We start from the raw sequence: 19346 nt of genomic DNA, 5'->3' as shown, positions 1-19346 counted from the left end.
CCCTGCATCCCACTCCCGCTGCCTTTTAGCATGGATTTTGTTTCCTTTCTTAATTGAGGCAACGCCAGAGATTGTGTTGTGTTGAATCATTGATGACTTTGAACTGTGGTTGAGTACACGTGTATGGTACTCGCACGCATATAAACACGAGCACTGAAATAAAGCATATGCAGGCTGCACATGGTCTCATTGCCCATTAGTTTGTGTCTTTTCATGTGTCTTTTGAAACACGTTCCTTGACGAGAGAATGTTAGGCAAAGTGGTAAATGGTGTAATTGGAAAATATCTTGAAGTTTGTTGATATGTTTGTTCTTTTTATATCATCAGATAAGACATGAGGACATAAGGCTGAAAAGATGTAAAGGTACATGATTCTGTGTGTGTGTGTCTAGTGTAGAGAATGTGAGAGGGAACAAGTGTATCTGACAGGACTGGTGGTGACATTGTGTCTCAAGCCATATCTTCAACTGGCAGGGATGTGTGTATGTAAGAGAGAGAATGAGAGGGGAGAGTCAGCGAGGCAGAAAAAAGAAAAGAGAAATAGTCTGTGCAAATCATAGGTCTAAACGAATGATGGATAGATAGATGAATAAATATTTATGTTTTAATTGCCTTATCAACATGTTCATACTGTGACAAGCCTCAGAAAACAACCGAAAGTCATCATTTTCTGACAGTGACTCACTGTTCTGACTTGGACCACCATGAACGAAGAAAGAGCAGGAAAAGGAGGAGCTGAAAGGGATGAAAACCTGGCTTTAATTCCACTTTTCCTCCCTGGATGCTTTCATGAAAGTGCATTTCATTCTAAAAATATCCCTCATACACCCTGTGCATCACTGAGAAGTCTCGATGTCTTGGTTGTAACACTACTGTGAACCATTTAGATAGGATCACGGGGAGGTTAAGAGGGAGTTAGGACGGAAAATGAGAGGTCTGGATCACCTTGGGGCAGTTGTATATATCTATGAAGATCAAGAAAAGTCAAGTTTATATTTATAGCCCTGAGTCACGACTTCAGCTTCAAAGGGCTTCACATTGGCCATATTGGGAAAACAGTAAATGAAACTGACACCACCCAAACAAACAAGCAAGAAAAAGGTGAGAAGCCTTGGGTACTGCTACTCAGAGAAGGGTCTTGGTTATAATAAGGCATCTGGAAAAATGAAAAGAGCAGGGGTCGACAGCTAGGTGCAGCCAAAGAACAGTTTTTCAGTACTTTTTATCAGTGTGTTTTGAAATCTGTAATTTCTTATAATATTTTGTAAAATTTGGAAATAGATTCATGAAATCATTTGTTTTGCATTTAAATTGCATTTAAGTAAAACTTCAGCGCGAGTATTGAGACGCTTACACCTATATTGATGCCCTTTTTAGCTCTGTTTTTGGTCCCCACCAACTCTTGAGATAAATATCAGGCTGTTTAGCTGATAAGTTATCCACTATGTCCATCAGCTGTTGCTAACTTTGTCTATCATGCCATTTGGTGCTGGGCAGGTAGTGCACATTGGGTTTTTAGAGCTTGAAAACAGCTACATGCTACAACCTAAAATGCTGATGAGAGCAGAGATAGTGAACCAAAACAATAAAGTTGTGGGCTGAAACAATGAGTCGAAAGATGCTATAAAGCAGCATAGAGCTGAGGGGAACTGCAGAGTTGAGTGATATTTCTCTGTAGGTTTGTCACTATGAGCAACTCCTTTGACATGCAAGTAGTCATGTGATCCACTGTAAATGTAAAAATATTGATTGTAGCAGCTGTAAAGCCATGACCGACTCCTATCTCTTTGACAGAATACTTGGATCTGCAGTTAAAGTGGATTTCGTTTACTGTATCATCCTTGATTTATCTACTCTGTTTTTCAGCATTATAACCTGCCTTTAACATAGACTTATTAAATAGCCTCTCGCGTGGCACAGAGCAAGGCACAGTATTGGTTTTCTCTCCACACAGCAGGATTCATTATCATCTGGTTGATTCTCCATCCAAAACATTTGGTAGAGGGCCAGATTTGGCTAAGGGGCAGCTATGTGTCAACCCCTAAAATACAAGTATAAACAGAATAATGGTGAAATATGGTGCAAAAGTTTGCAAGGGATTATTTGGTGTATATTGGTAGGTGTCTTGAGTAAATGTCAGTATTGCAGATAGTTTCATTGTGACAGACTTGAGGTTCTCCACAGCCCACATTACAGAAATATGAGGTCATATTTTTGCAGGAGACACAGTGACCCTAATTTCAGACCGTAGTATCCTGTATCTAGACATACTGTATTCACATTGTGCTTATACATAATTGAGGTCATAGCAGATCATTCTCACTACTCAATATGAAAATAACCATACATATCACTTCTGCTTCCTACACTATAAACCAAAGCCAATATAGACTGATTTCAATTTTTCACACACATTCTCTCCGAGATTACTTGGAGTATATATGCTACAATTTCAGGAGGTATGGATAACATAAGTTTAAGACTTGGACCAGAAAAATATGAGCAGCTGAATAAAAATTTAAGCACTGAAAGTTCAAGAATACAGGTTGAAAGTTTAGAGGCAAGTTCAACCAGGGCAACAGTATCTGGGGAAACTAATTTAAGCAGCAAAAGTACACAAACAGCTTGTGAAATATCATGAGAGCTGTCTGAGAGGGGAGCAGAATTATCTCCAATTAGAGCAGAGCGTCTTGTGACTGCAGCTTGTCATCATGGGTTAACTTGACCAGCACAATGAGGCCCTTCAGAAGACTTGCTGCTGACTTAAAGAAGGTAGAACTGATTTTGTAGACAGAGCTGAAATCCACTCATGGTTGCATTGAATAACAAATATTTGTGGTAGCATAGTTTATTTTCATGGACTCCACTTAAGTTCAGGTCCATGACAACTATCCATGTTCATAGCCACTCTAAACTTACTGTTACGTAAAAATAAAACATATCACTGAATGAAAATAAAATTCATGGTTGACTATTTGCACAGTGGGAAATAAATTGTGAGCTGATGCAAAACAGAAGAAAAGATTTTTTTTTTTACACGTTTCTGTTCGGCTGAGACAATAAGAATTTTTCAGCTTTATGGTTTTTCTTTCCTTAAGTTAACATCACTACAGTCACTTCTACTTCTTTGGTTAGACTGACTCTCAAATGGTTGTTTCATCTGAAACAATGGCAACATGGTTGTCTACAAACATATGAAATATTTTTTCTCATTTTCAGAAACAGCTTTGTGAGCTCAATGAATGATAAGCAGAAGTGTATGTTAGAAAATTTCATGTTTAAAATGATGACTGGGCTTCAAAAAATTAGTCTTTAGCTAGTTCATTTATATTAGGCACTGGGTTTTCATCCCATTTTATATACCATATGCTTTACAAAGAGCTCATAGGTAGCCATTCTGTGCAGGTGGGTTTTGAGTGCCTTCCTCTCCCCCCCAAAAAAGAGGGTTTGGCTTTTTTTTTTTTGGTCCTGGTCCATAAGCAATTTCCTGTGGTGAAACACTGCCTGGGGTTGATGACTAACATTTCCAACTCACTTTAACCCATTTATGTTTTAACTTTCCACTTCAGATTTTATTTCAGTACTTAAACCAGTGCATCATCTCTCTTTAATGCATTTATGCATGCTTTCTTATTTCCGGAGGAGCCGGTGCTTCAATGTTGAATGTGGACTGGGGCACAGCCAACAGATGTTGAATAGCTATGTTGATTAGCACATGTTGATAAGCTCCCTTTCTTGCCAAATCATGATTAGAGAAAATGTCTGATTGTCAAAATATGCTGATGCCAAAATCAACAAGTTTATACTATGACAACTGTGTGAATATCAATACACAATTGATTCATTTCTTCAACCTATGTTCTCTTTATGATTAAAAATTAGAATTTTTAAAAAATCTAAACCATATGATAATTTCACAATATATTCTGTATTCTATATATATTCTTTAACTAGCTGTTACTCCGTTGAAGCTAAAATCTTTCTTATTTTGAGTGACATATTAAAAGGCAGCACCATTGCATCAGATGGAAAAAAAGTTTTCTGCATAAGGTTATAAACATTTCCTTAATTCAGCTTGATATATTCAGTATCGCCAAAAACTTTGTGATCTTGAGTCAAATTTCAAATAAAACTGTGTGGGTTTGGATGATGTTGGCCTACTCAGAATACATTTGTAATGATCCACCCACTGAAGGCTCTGTGGGCTGGAAGAGGTTAAAGAAGCATTAAAACCAGCAAGTATTGGGAAAGAAGCAATACAGATGGATTGTAAAAGGCAGGGGGTGAGGACACGCCATGTGCTGTGTGTGTGTGTGTCTGGGTGTGTGTGACACAGGGATATTGTGTTTGGCCTTGGGAAGTAGGTGAGGGCTTTGGAGGGATTGTATGTGTGCGGGCATTGAGCTAGAGAGAAATTTACTGTAGGTTGAAATGATTGAGACGTATCAGAGCGAAGATGGATGGGTGAAAAGATGGGCAACTGATTCTAACACTGTAGCAGTAATCCTATCAATTTCTGCAAGAGGCTTTTTTTTTTTATTCCACAGTCCCTGAGGGCACAGTATCAGCTTAGTTTGACTGAATGAGTGCAGCCAGTTCCAGTATAGTACAGTAGCTAGCAGTATGAGGCGAGCAGAACAGCAGTATATGACACTCACTGAACTCTGGAACTGATATTATAATGTGGCAGTTCATTTTTTTGTAAGTCTTATTTTGGGCTGATATCTGTTTGATATCTGCCAAAAATGGCCTGCAACAGCAGACGTTAATCAGTGTAGCACGTCACAGCAAAATACAACCCACTTTGTGTCGAGGACACCTCATGAGGCCCATATGGAAAGACTGGCATGTCAGATATTTTTGTTTTCACTCTCCTATTTTGACAAGGTCCACGACATGCTCTGTGTTGCCATGGTTTTTGACATCTCTGATCCAGGAAGTCTGTCTCTGGTCCCTCTTGCCCGATCACGCAGGTCATGCTAGACCGCATGCTAAGATCAGTCAGGGTTCAGTATGTAGTCTGTCTCTTGGTTAAGTCACAGCTGGACTATTGTCACTTAATCTGACATTGTGACCTTCTCAAAAGACGTAAATGTCACCTTGTCTGATCCTGGTATTACATCTCGGTCACACCAACATGTAGCATGACAGAGATGTTTTAAAACCAAATACAACTTGATCGATTCTATAGAAAGTGCATTTAACATCTAAACAGATTTGACTAACTATTCTCTCCATCTGTCTCTCTCTGTTCCCTCCTCTAGATGTTGGAGCCTAAGGTGGATGCCCCCTCTTGTGAGCTGGGCGGAGTAGCGGGAGATCGAGGAGGTGTGTGCCTCCACCTGCCCCCACGTGGTTCAGAGGGTGAGGAAAGTAGCCTGTATCCCTCCAGCCCCTCAGAGCCCCCAACCCTGGGCAGTCCTCACCCCTCAGAGCCACTCACCCCTTTGGATGAGGTTTACATGCCCCTCGGAGGTCTGGTGGGATCCGAGGAGCGGCATAAGGTGCCCCCCACACCGCCTCCTTCCACCGAGGGTGAGGATTGCAAGAGTATGGAGGGAAACGAGATGGAGATCTGGAGAGAGGGAAAGGATGTGGAGAAAAGGAGAGAGGAAGATGAGGAGGAGGATCGGGCCAGCAGAAAGAGTGCTGGAAGTGAGGGGGAAGAGAAAGAATATGAAGGAGAGTACGAAGGAGACAGGAATGAAGAGGAGGTCAACCTAAACCTGATGGTGTCAAACACAGATGATGACAACGCCTCGGAGCCGCCTGACACCAACGCTCCCCCCTCCTCCTCCTCATCCTCATTTGTCATCCCTGAGCTGCGCCTTGATCGCTCCTTTAGTGCCGACGCCCTCTCCTCACCCAACACTGACGAAGAAGAGTACGATGAGGATGACGACGAGGAGTCCGAAGACGAGGACGATGAAGACGACAGCGACGACGCCTACCTGCAGCGTACTGACAGCAAGCGCCGGAGCATGGTGGAGGGTGCCACCTGTGAGAAACACGGTGGAGGAGGGCTCAGCGTGCAGAATTCTCTCCGCAGACGCACCCACAGTGAAGGGAGCCTCCTGCAGGACCCCCGCACAACGTGTTTCACCTCCGACAATGCCATCAACTGCTTGGAGGTGGGGGGAGCGCACCACAAGGGTGGCTGGACACTCCCATCACCCAAAACCCTGAAGAAAGAACTGACCAAGAATGGAGGCTCCATGCATCAGCTGTGTATGCTGTTCTCTGGAAGGAAGGTAAGCAGCTTAACACTGAAATAATATCATATACTTATGCTGAATTAAAGTTATAAAATTACAGAGAAATCATAAAATTCAGCAACTGTCTATGGTACTATGGTTATAACACACATACACACACACCAGGATAATACTGAGATATTTAAACACAATTGCACACAAATACTAAGATTGAATGTACAATGTTGAATACAGTTACTTAAGTTAATACATTTAAGTATGTCCCATTACTATTTCATCAACACAACTTGATTGATCAAGTACTTCAGTGAAGTTTCAGTTCCCTGGTTTCTATAGAAAGGGTGACATCAAGTGGTGAACTAGAGAAAGTGCACAAGGATCCTGCTACCAGAGTGTTCACAACTAACAAAATGTTGAAGTGGTTATTGTTAAGCTTATCTAATACAAAGTGCAAAATTGATATCCAAAACAGAAATATACAATATGGCTGAAGATAATAGAGAGTACTGTCCACAGCACAAGTCTAAATCATTTGATTAACTGCGTGACAGAATTGATTTGCTGTCCATCTGCAACTATTTTCTGGAGTTGAAACTGGAGTTTTAAAAAAATATATTTTAAAGCTGCATTAAAGTTTCAAAACATTGTATTCAATTTAATGATGTTGAAATATTAACTTTACATGAAAAGGCACTCAGCCTCATTTGCATTGAAATAATATATTAATGTAGTAGTTTTTCAACTTGTCCAACAGAGGGAAGCATGTATCACATCCTGTTAGGCCAGTAGCCTCGGATAAGTTGGCATTGTGCCTTGTCTCATCACTTCGGCCAAGGTTGAGTAATGAGCAATAATTGAGAAATCTCAGCGCTTCTTGTTTTTCCTGTTAACTATGAAGTAATATGTCGTACATTTTCCCTAGAATTATTATGCTTTAACTGGAACGCATACAGGTCATTGTCCACGCCAGGATTTTCCCCAACTTCACTGTTTCCAGATACAAGATTTGAACTGCACACCTGCACACTTGTGCAGTATTTCATCAGTATGTATTTGCTAATGACAGTTTCTGAAAAAATAATTGACAGAAATGGAGAGAAAATAGGAGAGAAAGAACAAGGCAGTGATACCTGAGCTCCATGGACTTTTCATACACTTAATGATAGACAGAACACAAATGACAGAGGTGATCAAATGCTCACTCTATCATTGTAGAAATCAGAAGCACTGCTCCTTTTTTATCTATCTCTTCTTCCAACAACTCTGTCAGCACACTCGGCAGCCTTAAATGGCAGTGTGTGTGAGCTGTGCAGAGGGAGGAATGCAGCAGACAGGGCTGGAGCCTATTGGTCTTGGCAGATTCAAGGGTAATTTTACTACCTATTGGCGTCATGGATACAGTTCCTTTGAGGCCTGTGTTTCCATTATTTAAAACCATCTGTCATCCCCCTCATTCATAAATCTTGTGACATCTCAAGGTGCAGAACTTGAGTGTGTATGTTTATGTGTGTGTGTCAAACCTCTAACCAAGAGAACAGAATGGGAATGGGATCATTTAAAATCGGTAACATTGATTTATGAACCTGCATGCACATGCTGCCTTAATTTCATAATACCTTTAAAGTTGGTTACGCTCACTGGTGCTCATTTTCAGTACTGCAGCGTACCAGTTAGGAGAAATATAGTTCCTGTCAGTTCTTACATTTCACTAGTGTGTAAATTGTCTAAGAAATACGGGAATAAGAAGAAACGGAGCCATTTTCTTAAAAAAAAATGGAAGGTAAAGGCAAGCTAAATTACAGTTGTCACCATGCAAATTCTGATAATTTTACAATAATTCTATTAATGGTTCAGTTACAGAATAATATCTCAGATTCTGAGACCAAACAACACAAGATCAATATGTGATTAATCAGCCAATATGATTATATGATTATAAATATTTTACACCTCTGCTCTCACATCTGTTGCACGGAGAAACAGAATCTGTTGTACTTTTCTTCTCTGAGAAAGTTTCAAGATAAATTCATGGAGGACAGGTGTCATCCTGTTTGCTTAGCTTATTACTGCCATGTCATTGCCAATTAGATACATGACGTACATTTCAGCTGCATGCATTACATCATGAAAACACCAGAGAAAACGACGGAAATAAGTCCAGGGCTTTATCGTTCTGTCCCTGACAAAGTTTGATATGTTGCATTTTAAAATATATTAGAGTGTTGTCAATAAACCTAAACCTATTTAATCTTACGGACACTCAGCCAGCATCAAAATCATGAAGATAAAAACACAACGACATATTGAGATAGAAACCATGCACAATAATTCATCATGTAGTTATATAAGCTGCCGCTATAATGACAAGTAAAGGGAAAAATTAAATCTTAAAAGATGTTTTTTAAAATTTTGGAAACTATGAAACAGTTTTTTATTTATTTATTGTGTTTTGATGAACATTTTATCCAGTCATAAAATATTTAAATAAAAAGATTATTTGATATTAACCTCTAGCTTCCTTGCCAGTGCATTCAGATCAGATGCTAGATGCAGATGCAGTAAGGGCATTTTTTTGCTTTAACTTAGAAGTGTGCAATTACAGTAATTACTCAGATGTAGTGACTGACCAAACTGAGTTTCTGAGATTTTACTGAAGCTCAATTTCCAAACTCCATTTATTACTACCATTAGAATAACTCAAAACCTTGTTGATCATAAAATGTAAGTTATGATAAACATTTTACAGAGACTCACTTGAAGTTTTTAAGTCTGAAATCAAGACTGCAATACAGTTACATAGCACTGTATGTATAGTGTGTGTGTGTGTATATATATGTATATGTGTATATGCAATCGAGAGAAAGTAGTGTGATGGGGGAAGGGAAACAGTGTGTCTCTACTGTCTGTGTTGTTTCATAATGTGAAGCCCCCCCCCTCCCCCCCTTGTCTCTTTCTCTCTGTCTCTTCTCCTTTCTCTTGCAGGCAGTGTTTACTTACCCTTTGTAACTGTATGTAGGCCAATAACAGCTATTGTGAAGCACAAATCTTTCAGGAATTGATATGAATTGAGGACAAGATTCTTGCTTTGTGCAGTGTCATTAAGAGACCTTGAGGGGGCAAATGAGAGAACAATATTGGTCCAGGAATTGATATCCTTGTGGTACACCACATGAATATTGAGCCTTGTGGGAAAGTCATCAGTTTACACAAGGAATTTGACATAAGAAATCATAGCAATCTAATAAGGATAGCATGGTTTGCCCATCATGTTATGAATTTACACAAAGTCCTCACATGCACTGATGTTCAGCTTGAAATCATTGCCACCTTGTTGAGGTGCTGAGGTCAAATCTGCTGTCAGAGGTCTGTGTAAAACCACTTTCAACACTGAGACCATTATTAGTTAAAGAAAACATGAACTGCTAGAGCTATGGCTGGATTAAAAAGATCAACCAAGAATGTTTTGCTTCTGCAGCGACCACAATAGCACCATTAAAACGTTTTGCTCATAAAACAACAAAATGGAAATTCATAGGAGTGAGATTCCAGCAGCAATAAAAAAAAATGCAGCTGATCTGATTTAGTTTGTAGCCACATTGGAAAATCCTAATTTCCATTAAAAGGTGTTGAGAGACATGCCTGAAATGGTCTTTTAATACTAAACCACTGCATGTTCTTTCCAATCAGACCATTAAATTGATCTCTCATTTTGCTGTCCAAACCCTCAAATCCGCCGTCATTTTCCAGACATCCCACTATCCATCATCGTGTTGTGGATGTGATACATTCACACAGACGTTGTTGCAACACACACATATGGATCTAACCCAGCGGTTTTGGCTCAAGCAGGCCAAACATTTTGTTTATGTGGCCTGAATGTTTGTTTGAAATCCGGATAAATATCGACTGTCTTTCAAGACATTGGGGGGAAAAACAATTTTAATGTGTTTACTGATGGTTGTTTGATGGCTTACATTCCTGCGTTGTGTCAAGGATACACAAGAGTGGATAGTGTTAAGGGAAAATAGGTTAGCATGCATTCGTACTTGAAAACAGGTATGCAAACGGATGGTGCTGCATGTGTGTGCACACACGCATACAGAGGAATAGAGAGAGGGGGCTTTGTGACAGACTGTAAGGAACAAAATTAAACAGAACACTATAAGATGTCAAAACATTTGCTTCTATCCTTTATCATTTTTACCTCATCATTCCTCTCCTTTTTATGATACAATCTAGATGTAAAACAGTAAAAACAATGGTTCAGCTATAATTTTTTTGGCTTGCATTGACGTTAAGGCTTAAACAACATTCAAAATTCAACACTCAAGCAGGCAGTTTCCATTTAAAGCTGGTGCACTGCGCACACAATTAGCCCATCTGTTATTTTTGTCTTAAACAAAGCTGCAGGCTACTGCACAACTAAATTAATGTTCTAAAGTAAATTAAATATTGCTGCTTTAGCCTGGTCATAGAAGTATGAAACTGTGAAAATGATGATTAAGGCTGCTTCACTTTCAGAACTACTTAAAATATAGTAAATCATGTTATTCGATATGTGTTTGGCTAAAACAAACAAGCTACACTACAGGCTAATCAAATACTAGGAAAACAGTACACACAGCAACTAACTTAAGTGACTCACTTTTGTCCTCGGGGCTAAATCCAAAATATCGAATCGATGCAAAAATACGAATGAATCAGAAAATAGAACACACACACACACACACACACACACACACACACACACACACACACACACAATCTGGGTAAATATTTGCTGTCTTGTTTGGACTGACCTATATGAACTTATCTTATTTTTGTCAGTTCATACGTTCCAATTGCAGAAAAGCCAACAATAACAGTGCAGTAGTGCCTAAGCAATGCTATATACCTGAAAAAGCACCTTTTAGAGTGGCTTACATACAGTAGGTTTAGGACACATCAATGAATTTAGAGCTTAGAAAAACATGTTTGCAATATTGTACTTTCAGAGTATAGTTTGTCTCCAGTTTACCGGACCTCCACTAAATGTCCACTGTGCTGTGATAAGCAGGATAAACAGTTACAGGAACCTAAACACTATTCTAGGTTCACGCTCAAAAATATTAGTAAACACTATTGAGTCACATTTGAGTACCTCAGCTACAAGTCTAAAAGGTTCTCAGAAATCCTCCAGACAGAAGCTATTAGCACTGATTTTTCATCATTCCTCAGGCACTAGTGTGCATGTTCCTGTATATTATCTAAATTTAGCTCAAAGATTGTATTGTGAGAGAAGCATAGCACTTGTTGATATCAAGACTATGATGCGTACCTCACATGGATTAGTGCACATGACCCGAGCTAACAATAGCTTGTTTTTTACTGAATGAACGGCACAAGAGGTTCATGGAAACAATTTAAAAATATCCCTTATTGATGAGTGCTATAGTCCAATCCCTTCAAGTGGTGTTTTGACAAAATAGATGTCACAGGTAATTTGCTTAGGGCCAAGGTGTACATCAGAATCAGCAAATATTCTGCGACAGCACAGTCACACACTGAACTGATAGTATTGTAGGTAAACACGAGGATCTCCTCTATTTGACTGCAGATGGCTTCGAATGGACAAAAGGTCCCCAGGGTTCAAATCCATGTTGGACACAGCCAGGCTGGATATGTCCAGTGAAATGCTAAATGGGTAACATGTAAATATTTACTGAGCAGACTGAACAGGCTTTCAGGACAGTCAACACAGTGAATAGCCACCCAAGTGTCTATACACAAAAACATGAATGAACTGAATGTGATGTTTTTCTGTTTATGGGGTATTAGTTCACAGTTAACAATAAAATTCTACTGACCACACTTTGCAAGAGACCACCAAAACTACAGAAGACAATACATCATATATAAGATTTCCCCAAAAGGAAAAATTAGTTACGTAAGACAGAACGGACAGAACATTTCTTAAATTTCACAAGAAATTCTTGTCACTTGTTGTGAAATCAAAGACATCTCCCTTAGTCTGTGGCCAAAGCGCCTCCGTCTTGTCTGGAAAGCTTTAGACAGATTGTGTGTAATGCTACCATATCTCTCTCTCGCTCTCTCTCTCTGTCTCTGATATCATTTCTTTTTATTTGGTTGCTTGAAAAACAGATACACATATTAGTGATTCCATGGCCAAGTCAGACATTACTAAGATTACTAACATTACACAACCAAATGGCCCTCTCACAATCTCTTTCCATTATCCAACCTTGGTTTTAACAGTCTTAATACATTATAAGGAGTTGGCATGGAGATGGCATTTTTAAAGCATGCACACTCACAAACACTATGCCCACTAGCATTTTGAGTTTAGCATTTGCTCTACTTATTGCATTAAAGAAACCGTTCTGTTCCATAAGTAGTAAAAACCTCAGTTAAAATCCAATTGACATTTGTGGTAATGTATATGACTAAAAAAATGATGTTTTGTGTCGTTCACTCCATGTGTTTAGGTAATAATACTAACGGATGGTTATTTTTATAACAATCTAATACAGTTATTTAGTTTATAGGATCCCATTTACTATAAGCCATAGTCCACCGTGGGTTATATATCACTGTTTGACAGAAGAGGCGAGCCAATTGGCTGAGGTTAGTTCAGATATGTCTGTAATAAGAGGGGGACAAAGAGCACTGAACTGTGTTTGAGAATACTATGGATATGGACAAAACCAAGTTACGTTGACCCAGTAATTGCACTGAAGCACTGAGAGCTGTAGGTTTATGCTAAAACATGAATCATTATTGAACTTCTACAAGCATGTGCTGTAATGTATGCCAATTTGTGTCATGACTCCAGCTCTGTATAGATATTATGAGATAAAACAAAGGAATTGACCTAAGGCCCGTCCCCCTTAGTCGCTGTTGCTACGCCTTTCAAGCTTTCCAAACCAGCACAGCACAATCGGTTAGAAACTCTATTGGGAGCCTACTTTTTAATGTTAACGAGGACCACAAAATCAATCCTTTCCATGCACTTTTGCTCATGTGCTTTTGGTTTTGGAAAGGCTAAAAAGGCATGACCCTCTTAACACTTTAGATATGGAGGATAGCTCTTACTAGAGCTCCATGCACACTGCTCAAACATGTGCAGAAAGCTTGACAGGCTTGCAGATGCTAAGCTATCATTGGAAAATTGTTGCTTGGGGTGGCACTCAGCAACAATCAATTGTTTTAGTGTTTATTTTTGCTTCTTCTTAACTTCATTTCACCGGGATGGTGCCTTCTGACAGACAGTGGCAAGTACTGTGCATAAGATATTCTGTCTTTCTAGACAGGCAGTCATGCTGACAGGAAGGGGAAACACCATGCCAGTTGAATAACAGTGATAACAATTAAGAGTCTTGTGGGAAGAGTCTTCACTTTCACTAGACAACTCCTGTCTCCATGCCTGTCAGTATGCTGTGGAAATACTTAATAGAATCTGTTAATGTGACTTTGAGAGCCAAATGAAATGACTTATTATTATTATATAAGTTCTTCACATCTGCTAATTACATTTCCTTCCCCTCCGCCAAAAGTCACGCCGAAGTTAAGTGTTGGAATATGTGCTTTCACTCTCCATTCATCATCATTTGACCATGAGAGCGTGTCCTAACTTTCAGATGCTCAAAATGTATGTGTGTAAATGAGTATGGATCTATGGTGGTGAATAACTACTATGGAATCTTTTGATTGCTTTATTTCTGTAGTTTCATATAGATATTCCTACACTTTGTTTTTACTGTAAAGTAATTTAGAATAGTATGAAACTGACACTAGAAAGAAACATCAAATAAAGAAAAAAACCTTTTATGTCTGAAGGAAGCCTTTAACTTAAATTAATTTGCCCAAACGGGTAAATAGAGTAGCAAGTCTTTGATCCAACGACTTCAGGACAATTGAAGATCATTTCCAAGTACAAAAAGATAAAGTTCTTTTCATTTTTCCACTGAAACCTATAGTGAACTTAACTCCTTGCGACCTCATGAAAGTTCAAAGCTTCCCACGCTAAACCCTTCTTTGCCAGGGAAGCTCCTACATGGCTAAAAAAAAAAACAAAAAAAACCCCTGTATACCTGTATTCTTTCTCTCTGTGTACTACTTAAGCACGCAGTGTGCTCCACATGGACTTATACCCTTTCACAAATCCCCACCACAAAAGCTAGCTAATCCCAAGCTAATGAAGCTAGCATTCCTCTTGTTTATTTAGCAATTGTTTGGCTGTTTGTGATTACTGAGGGGATTTTATGCTACCTGGATCCGCTGTGAACTGTGTGTGAAGGAGTGTGGGAACGTGCTGTTTTCATCCTGTAATACAGTGTGAAGCAGGGATATAATAGCTTCCTTTGAAATGGATTCTAAAAAAATAATTTGCTCCCGGTTGTTTCCCATTTGGATTAATATGGGCAAATGCATGAAACAGTGAGCGAGGGAATTTATTCAATTAGCGTCAGCTTTGACTGAGCAAGAAAGATAATGACGATAAACATGACTAATACAGTAACGCAAAGGCATGAAATATGACCAACTGAAGGGAATAAACAGCAGTTACCATCAACAATTAACATTTGTTAATGTTTGTGATGATTGTTTTGTGAGAAATTATGTCTTGATGTCATGGCACTTAGTAGCTGGACCTTTTTCAGTAGAACCACGCTCTCTGCCCACCTCAGTACCCCAAAGTGTACGCAGGGTCATTACAGTAAGTGACAGAACTTTGTATACTGTCACTGGCACAACAAAGCCCTCTCCTGACGCTCGCCTCATCCAGGAGAGGATCCAGAAGGCCCCTTGTTTCATAGCTGTGTCTTGTGTGTGTTTGACGGTGTTTACAGCACTTGTTGCCATAGCAGTATTTTGGCTGAATCAGGAATCTGTTACATAAATGCCGTCAGATGGTTTCTCACATATATACATCTAAGCACACGCGCACCGATCCTGAATAAAGTTGACCAGATAATAGATACTTTCAGCTCAGTTTGTCGCATGAAGTCTGGACATGGAAATTAAGGATCATTGTTTAAAAACACCCATGAGACTAGAGACGGGCAGTGCTTTGACACAAATATAGCACAGTGGAAAGTGTTTCCACCATGATAATGTTATTTAAGATCGTGGTTAGGGTGGATAGCAGGCACGCCTTCAACTCTGTGGATACGGGTTCAATTCCAAACCCATATGATGAGTTTTGATTAGTTAATTGTCTAATTTAACCACTTCCCAAACCTTTCATTAACCTCAAACAAATGATTGACTTGTCTAAAATGCAACCAGAACCTTTATGACATATCACTGCCAAAACTGCATAGAGATATATTTTGAGTGCTGCACGCTGAGCTGCATTCTTATAGTTAGTATTTGCACGTTCTAAATCAATAATTCAAGAGCTAGAATAAAGTGTGTATTATTTAATACTGTAATAATACCTGAGAAAACAGTATTAACAATAATAACATATAAAAAGAAGAAAAGATATTTGACATATTGTTATCCTATTAAAAAGGAAACGCTCTCTAGTCCCTCAAAATGACAGTATTGATGAAATTGAGTGACAACACATTTTGTGAGATCAGTGTTTATAAATGCTTGCAAACTACAGCAAGCTTTTATTCATAAACCAGCGATTGCACCTTTAAATGCTCATCCATTTCCATTAAAGGAAGCTGTTAGCACATTGCTCATCGTATTGTCATGGCGTGTAGAAAATAGTTTGAAGACTAAATCTTTTTGTCCGAGTCCCAATGTGCGTGTGTATGTGCTGTCTCGGGTAAAAGCAGTACATACGGTGAGATAACGAGAACGTGGCGTACTTTATCTGCATGACAACTATGTGGGCTCACATCAGCATCTGGCTAGGTTTGAATTTTAGACACACGCAACTGTGTAGCAGCGCATGTAGAAACAGGACACAAAACACACACTCACACTCCCCAGGAGGCAGGAGTCAGGGTGAACAATGCTGGTGGGATGATGGGAGCACACATGCCGGCCTCACAGGATGAGAACAGGGTCAAGGGAACAATCAGCCTCGGAGGAAGAGAGAGGGAAATCTAAGTTCACTCCTTGATGTTAGAATAAGACTTGCATTATGAAATAAAACATTTAATTAGGTTGAATGTCCTTTTTCTGACACACGAAGCTTGTAGCAGTCACCCAAGGGTTGTTGTTGCTATGTAATCGGTGCGATTATGAAACTATGAAACAACTTCTTGCCATTCATTTTAATTTATTATGATTTAAAAAATTAAGTCAAAGAATGTTTTTTTTGGCTTCAGTCTGAGTAACTTATGATTTGATGTGGTTTCATCCTCAAATTCAAATTTCAGGAGTTGTGGCATTTGACCCAGTCTGAACAACAAAAGCTTTAATGTTGCTGATTGGGACATGTTCAATCAAGACTTTTGATTTTTATTTTGCTTTTTCCTCTCCACATTTGCACAATAAACAAAAAAAGTGTCTTTGAGTTCTCTTGGTGTCTGGAGTTTCTCTTTAGAAGGTTTGACTAGCACCATAACAGTTCATATTTTATTACCACAGATGTGTATAATTTGCTTTCAGCTTTTTTTAAATTTATGCATTTGTTTACTTTTTAATGGATTAAACAGCAAAGATTGACTCTATGACTTTAAAATTCAACTTTAAAAGAAGTTAATGGTTTTGCATTATGTAACAAACTCAATGAGGCTTGTAACTTGGACTCCAGCCTCTTTTAAAAATTACAGATGCTTTAAATCTTATCTGTCACTCTCCAAATAGATGCTAGCGCTAAAGTCAGATATTCCTTCACTGCCATGTGCTGTTTACTTCCACTGGGAGGTGAAGCGAGACCTTTACATGAGCAGGTGTGTGACCCACATCATTCTCTGACTGCTGCGGTTGGAATCGCATTTGCAACATTCCTCCCTTCCCTCCCTAATGCCATACATCTCATCCCGACACGCCGCTTTCCTAGAAGCGCTTCTGCTTTTCTAGAAACCAGCTTTTTTGTTTTGGTCATGAATACAATTCACCGTAACTAATAACCGGGTAAAAGCACCTTTAGCTCAGAATGCCTCACCTGTTTAAATACTACAGTAATCTTTCTCATAGTGTTCCCGCATACAGCTCAGTACTGCAGGCCTGTCAGCAGGGAATGAATGGGAGTAGAATTTATGTCAGAAGGATTGGTCATGAGCCCACTCTTGCAACATCAAGACAATGTGATGGTCGTCACACACATGAATGTTCACACACTGTACTGCAATTCAACTCGTTTCAGTTATGTAGTTTCCATTCTCCACATTAACATTTTACTCTATATGAATAAAAATAATGTTCCCTGTATGACATCTGTGGATAAGAAATAGTGAGGTGTGTCATATCTATCATAACAGCACTAGATAATAAACCCACTTTATAAGCATATCCAATCCAACTTGACCCCTATATAATAGTTGTTTATTATAAGACATTTCATGAATTGCTGTATTAACATTGGCTAATATGTTTAGACAGTAACCACTAACCAAGGTATAAAAACAATGAAACAAATCATGCTTAGAAAAGACTGTTTTACCATACAAGGCCAGCATGATGATTTATTGTTTTTTAAGCTATTAAACCCATTTAAAGAGAGATAGAGATGTGATAAGACAGGTTCTTAGATGTTTTCACGCACCTGGAGTTCATGAAGGGAGTTTGACATGCAGAAATAATACCATTCATCTGCTAAAGAGCCTGTGCCACAAATATTTTGCTACAGTTCTAAATGTTACTGCATCATTGCAAGTGACAAATCCGTCATATTTGCTAATTGCCTTATGAAAGTATCTGCCAGCAGGGAAGGCTGAGAGTCTGGCTGCAACAGATTGCAGGCTTCAGTTCTAAATTAATAGCTGTCGTTATGCTGTTGAAAACTATTAATGTGATTTATGTAGCCAGTGTATCATAATAAGAAAATATATATTCATGTTTGGCCCCATTGTGGCTGCAGCCAATTGGGAATCATTGGTCCACAGGTGCTCCTGATGATCAGTTTGTGTAAAACTGCCAGCTTTGGAGAGAATTGTTAGGCTGCCGCTATTAAAATACCAAGCAGAAAGGTCATCGGATGGTCAGAAAATGCCAATAATATTTTAATTGACTGCACCAGTTCTAGGACTGAATAACCTGACGGCTTTTCAGAGCAGCTCTGAGAAGTGACGTTGAACAAGCATTGTTCATTAACATCCTGTGATATGGGAAGTACTTATGCAGGAAGCAGCCATCTCCTGAGCAGTGCTGAATAACAGGAGGCAGAGGAGAGTCTGATCAAGTACACACACACACACACACACACACAGACACACACACACACACAATGTACTCTCTCTCTGTGTGTCAAAATCACACACACACACACACACGAATGTGCAAACAATGCACCTTTTGTATCAGCATTCATTATAGAGTTTGAGTAAGGATTGAGTCAGTATCCTGTCTGTGGGTCACTGGGTTTATTTTCAGATATTACTTACTGAGTATTGTACTGTATGTATGTGTGTGTGAGTGTGTATTAGCAGCTGCCATTTAATCACACAAGCTCACACTTTCTCACAGAGAAACACACATATGCAATCATAGTCCCTGGGCAACAACCGCAAGTTTATTTTACTCAAAAATTTCCTTTTATTTGGATAGGAAGTTGGAAAAATATTTCCTGTGACATAAATGGGAACAATGAAAAAAAAAACCTGACTTTAAAACAGTTATGTAATTATACTTCAAAAGGAAAATTATGGAGGCAAAACATATCAGGAATGCTATGTCAAGGCTTTTGATACAAAACAAAGAAAGAACTGCATCTTTATGAATATCTTCATTATAGCCTCAGGGTTCAGCATTTGGTTTTGTGATCTCTCTCCCTTCCTTCTTTGTTTAAACATCAGCTCTTGCCTTTACTAAATCTTTTTTTCTCCATATCTTGTTGTATTTTCCGACTCTTATAAAGGCTCCATTGTTCCTCTACTGCCCCACAGAGAGAGCCCTGTCCTGTTTTTTGTCTCCTTTCACTTATTTTCTTTTAACTCTCTGGCCAAGATCTACTAGGAAGTGCAGACACTTATCAAGGGCAAGAAACGGCCAAGATTCTCATCAAAT

The 19346-nt window shown here is 39.0% G+C and overlaps 1 protein-coding gene across 7 annotated transcripts in view; it reads left to right on the top strand.

The window, feature by feature from the left end:
* The window catches only part of rgs3a (regulator of G protein signaling 3a), a 159450-nt gene that overhangs the window by 117659 nt on the left and 22445 nt on the right, over positions 1 to 19346 (top strand). For all 7 annotated transcript variants that reach the window (XM_044333614.1, XM_044333616.1, XM_044333615.1 and 4 more), the window contains one exon: positions 5265 to 6251. In XM_044333614.1, coding sequence (XP_044189549.1) covers positions 5265 to 6251 — 987 coding nt within the window. The remainder of the gene's footprint in view (positions 1 to 5264; positions 6252 to 19346) is intronic.

Source organism: Thunnus albacares, chromosome 18, assembly GCF_914725855.1.
Source record: "Thunnus albacares chromosome 18, fThuAlb1.1, whole genome shotgun sequence".
NCBI lineage: Eukaryota > Metazoa > Chordata > Actinopteri > Scombriformes > Scombridae > Thunnus > Thunnus albacares.
This window is presented reverse-complemented; position numbering and strand designations above follow the sequence as displayed.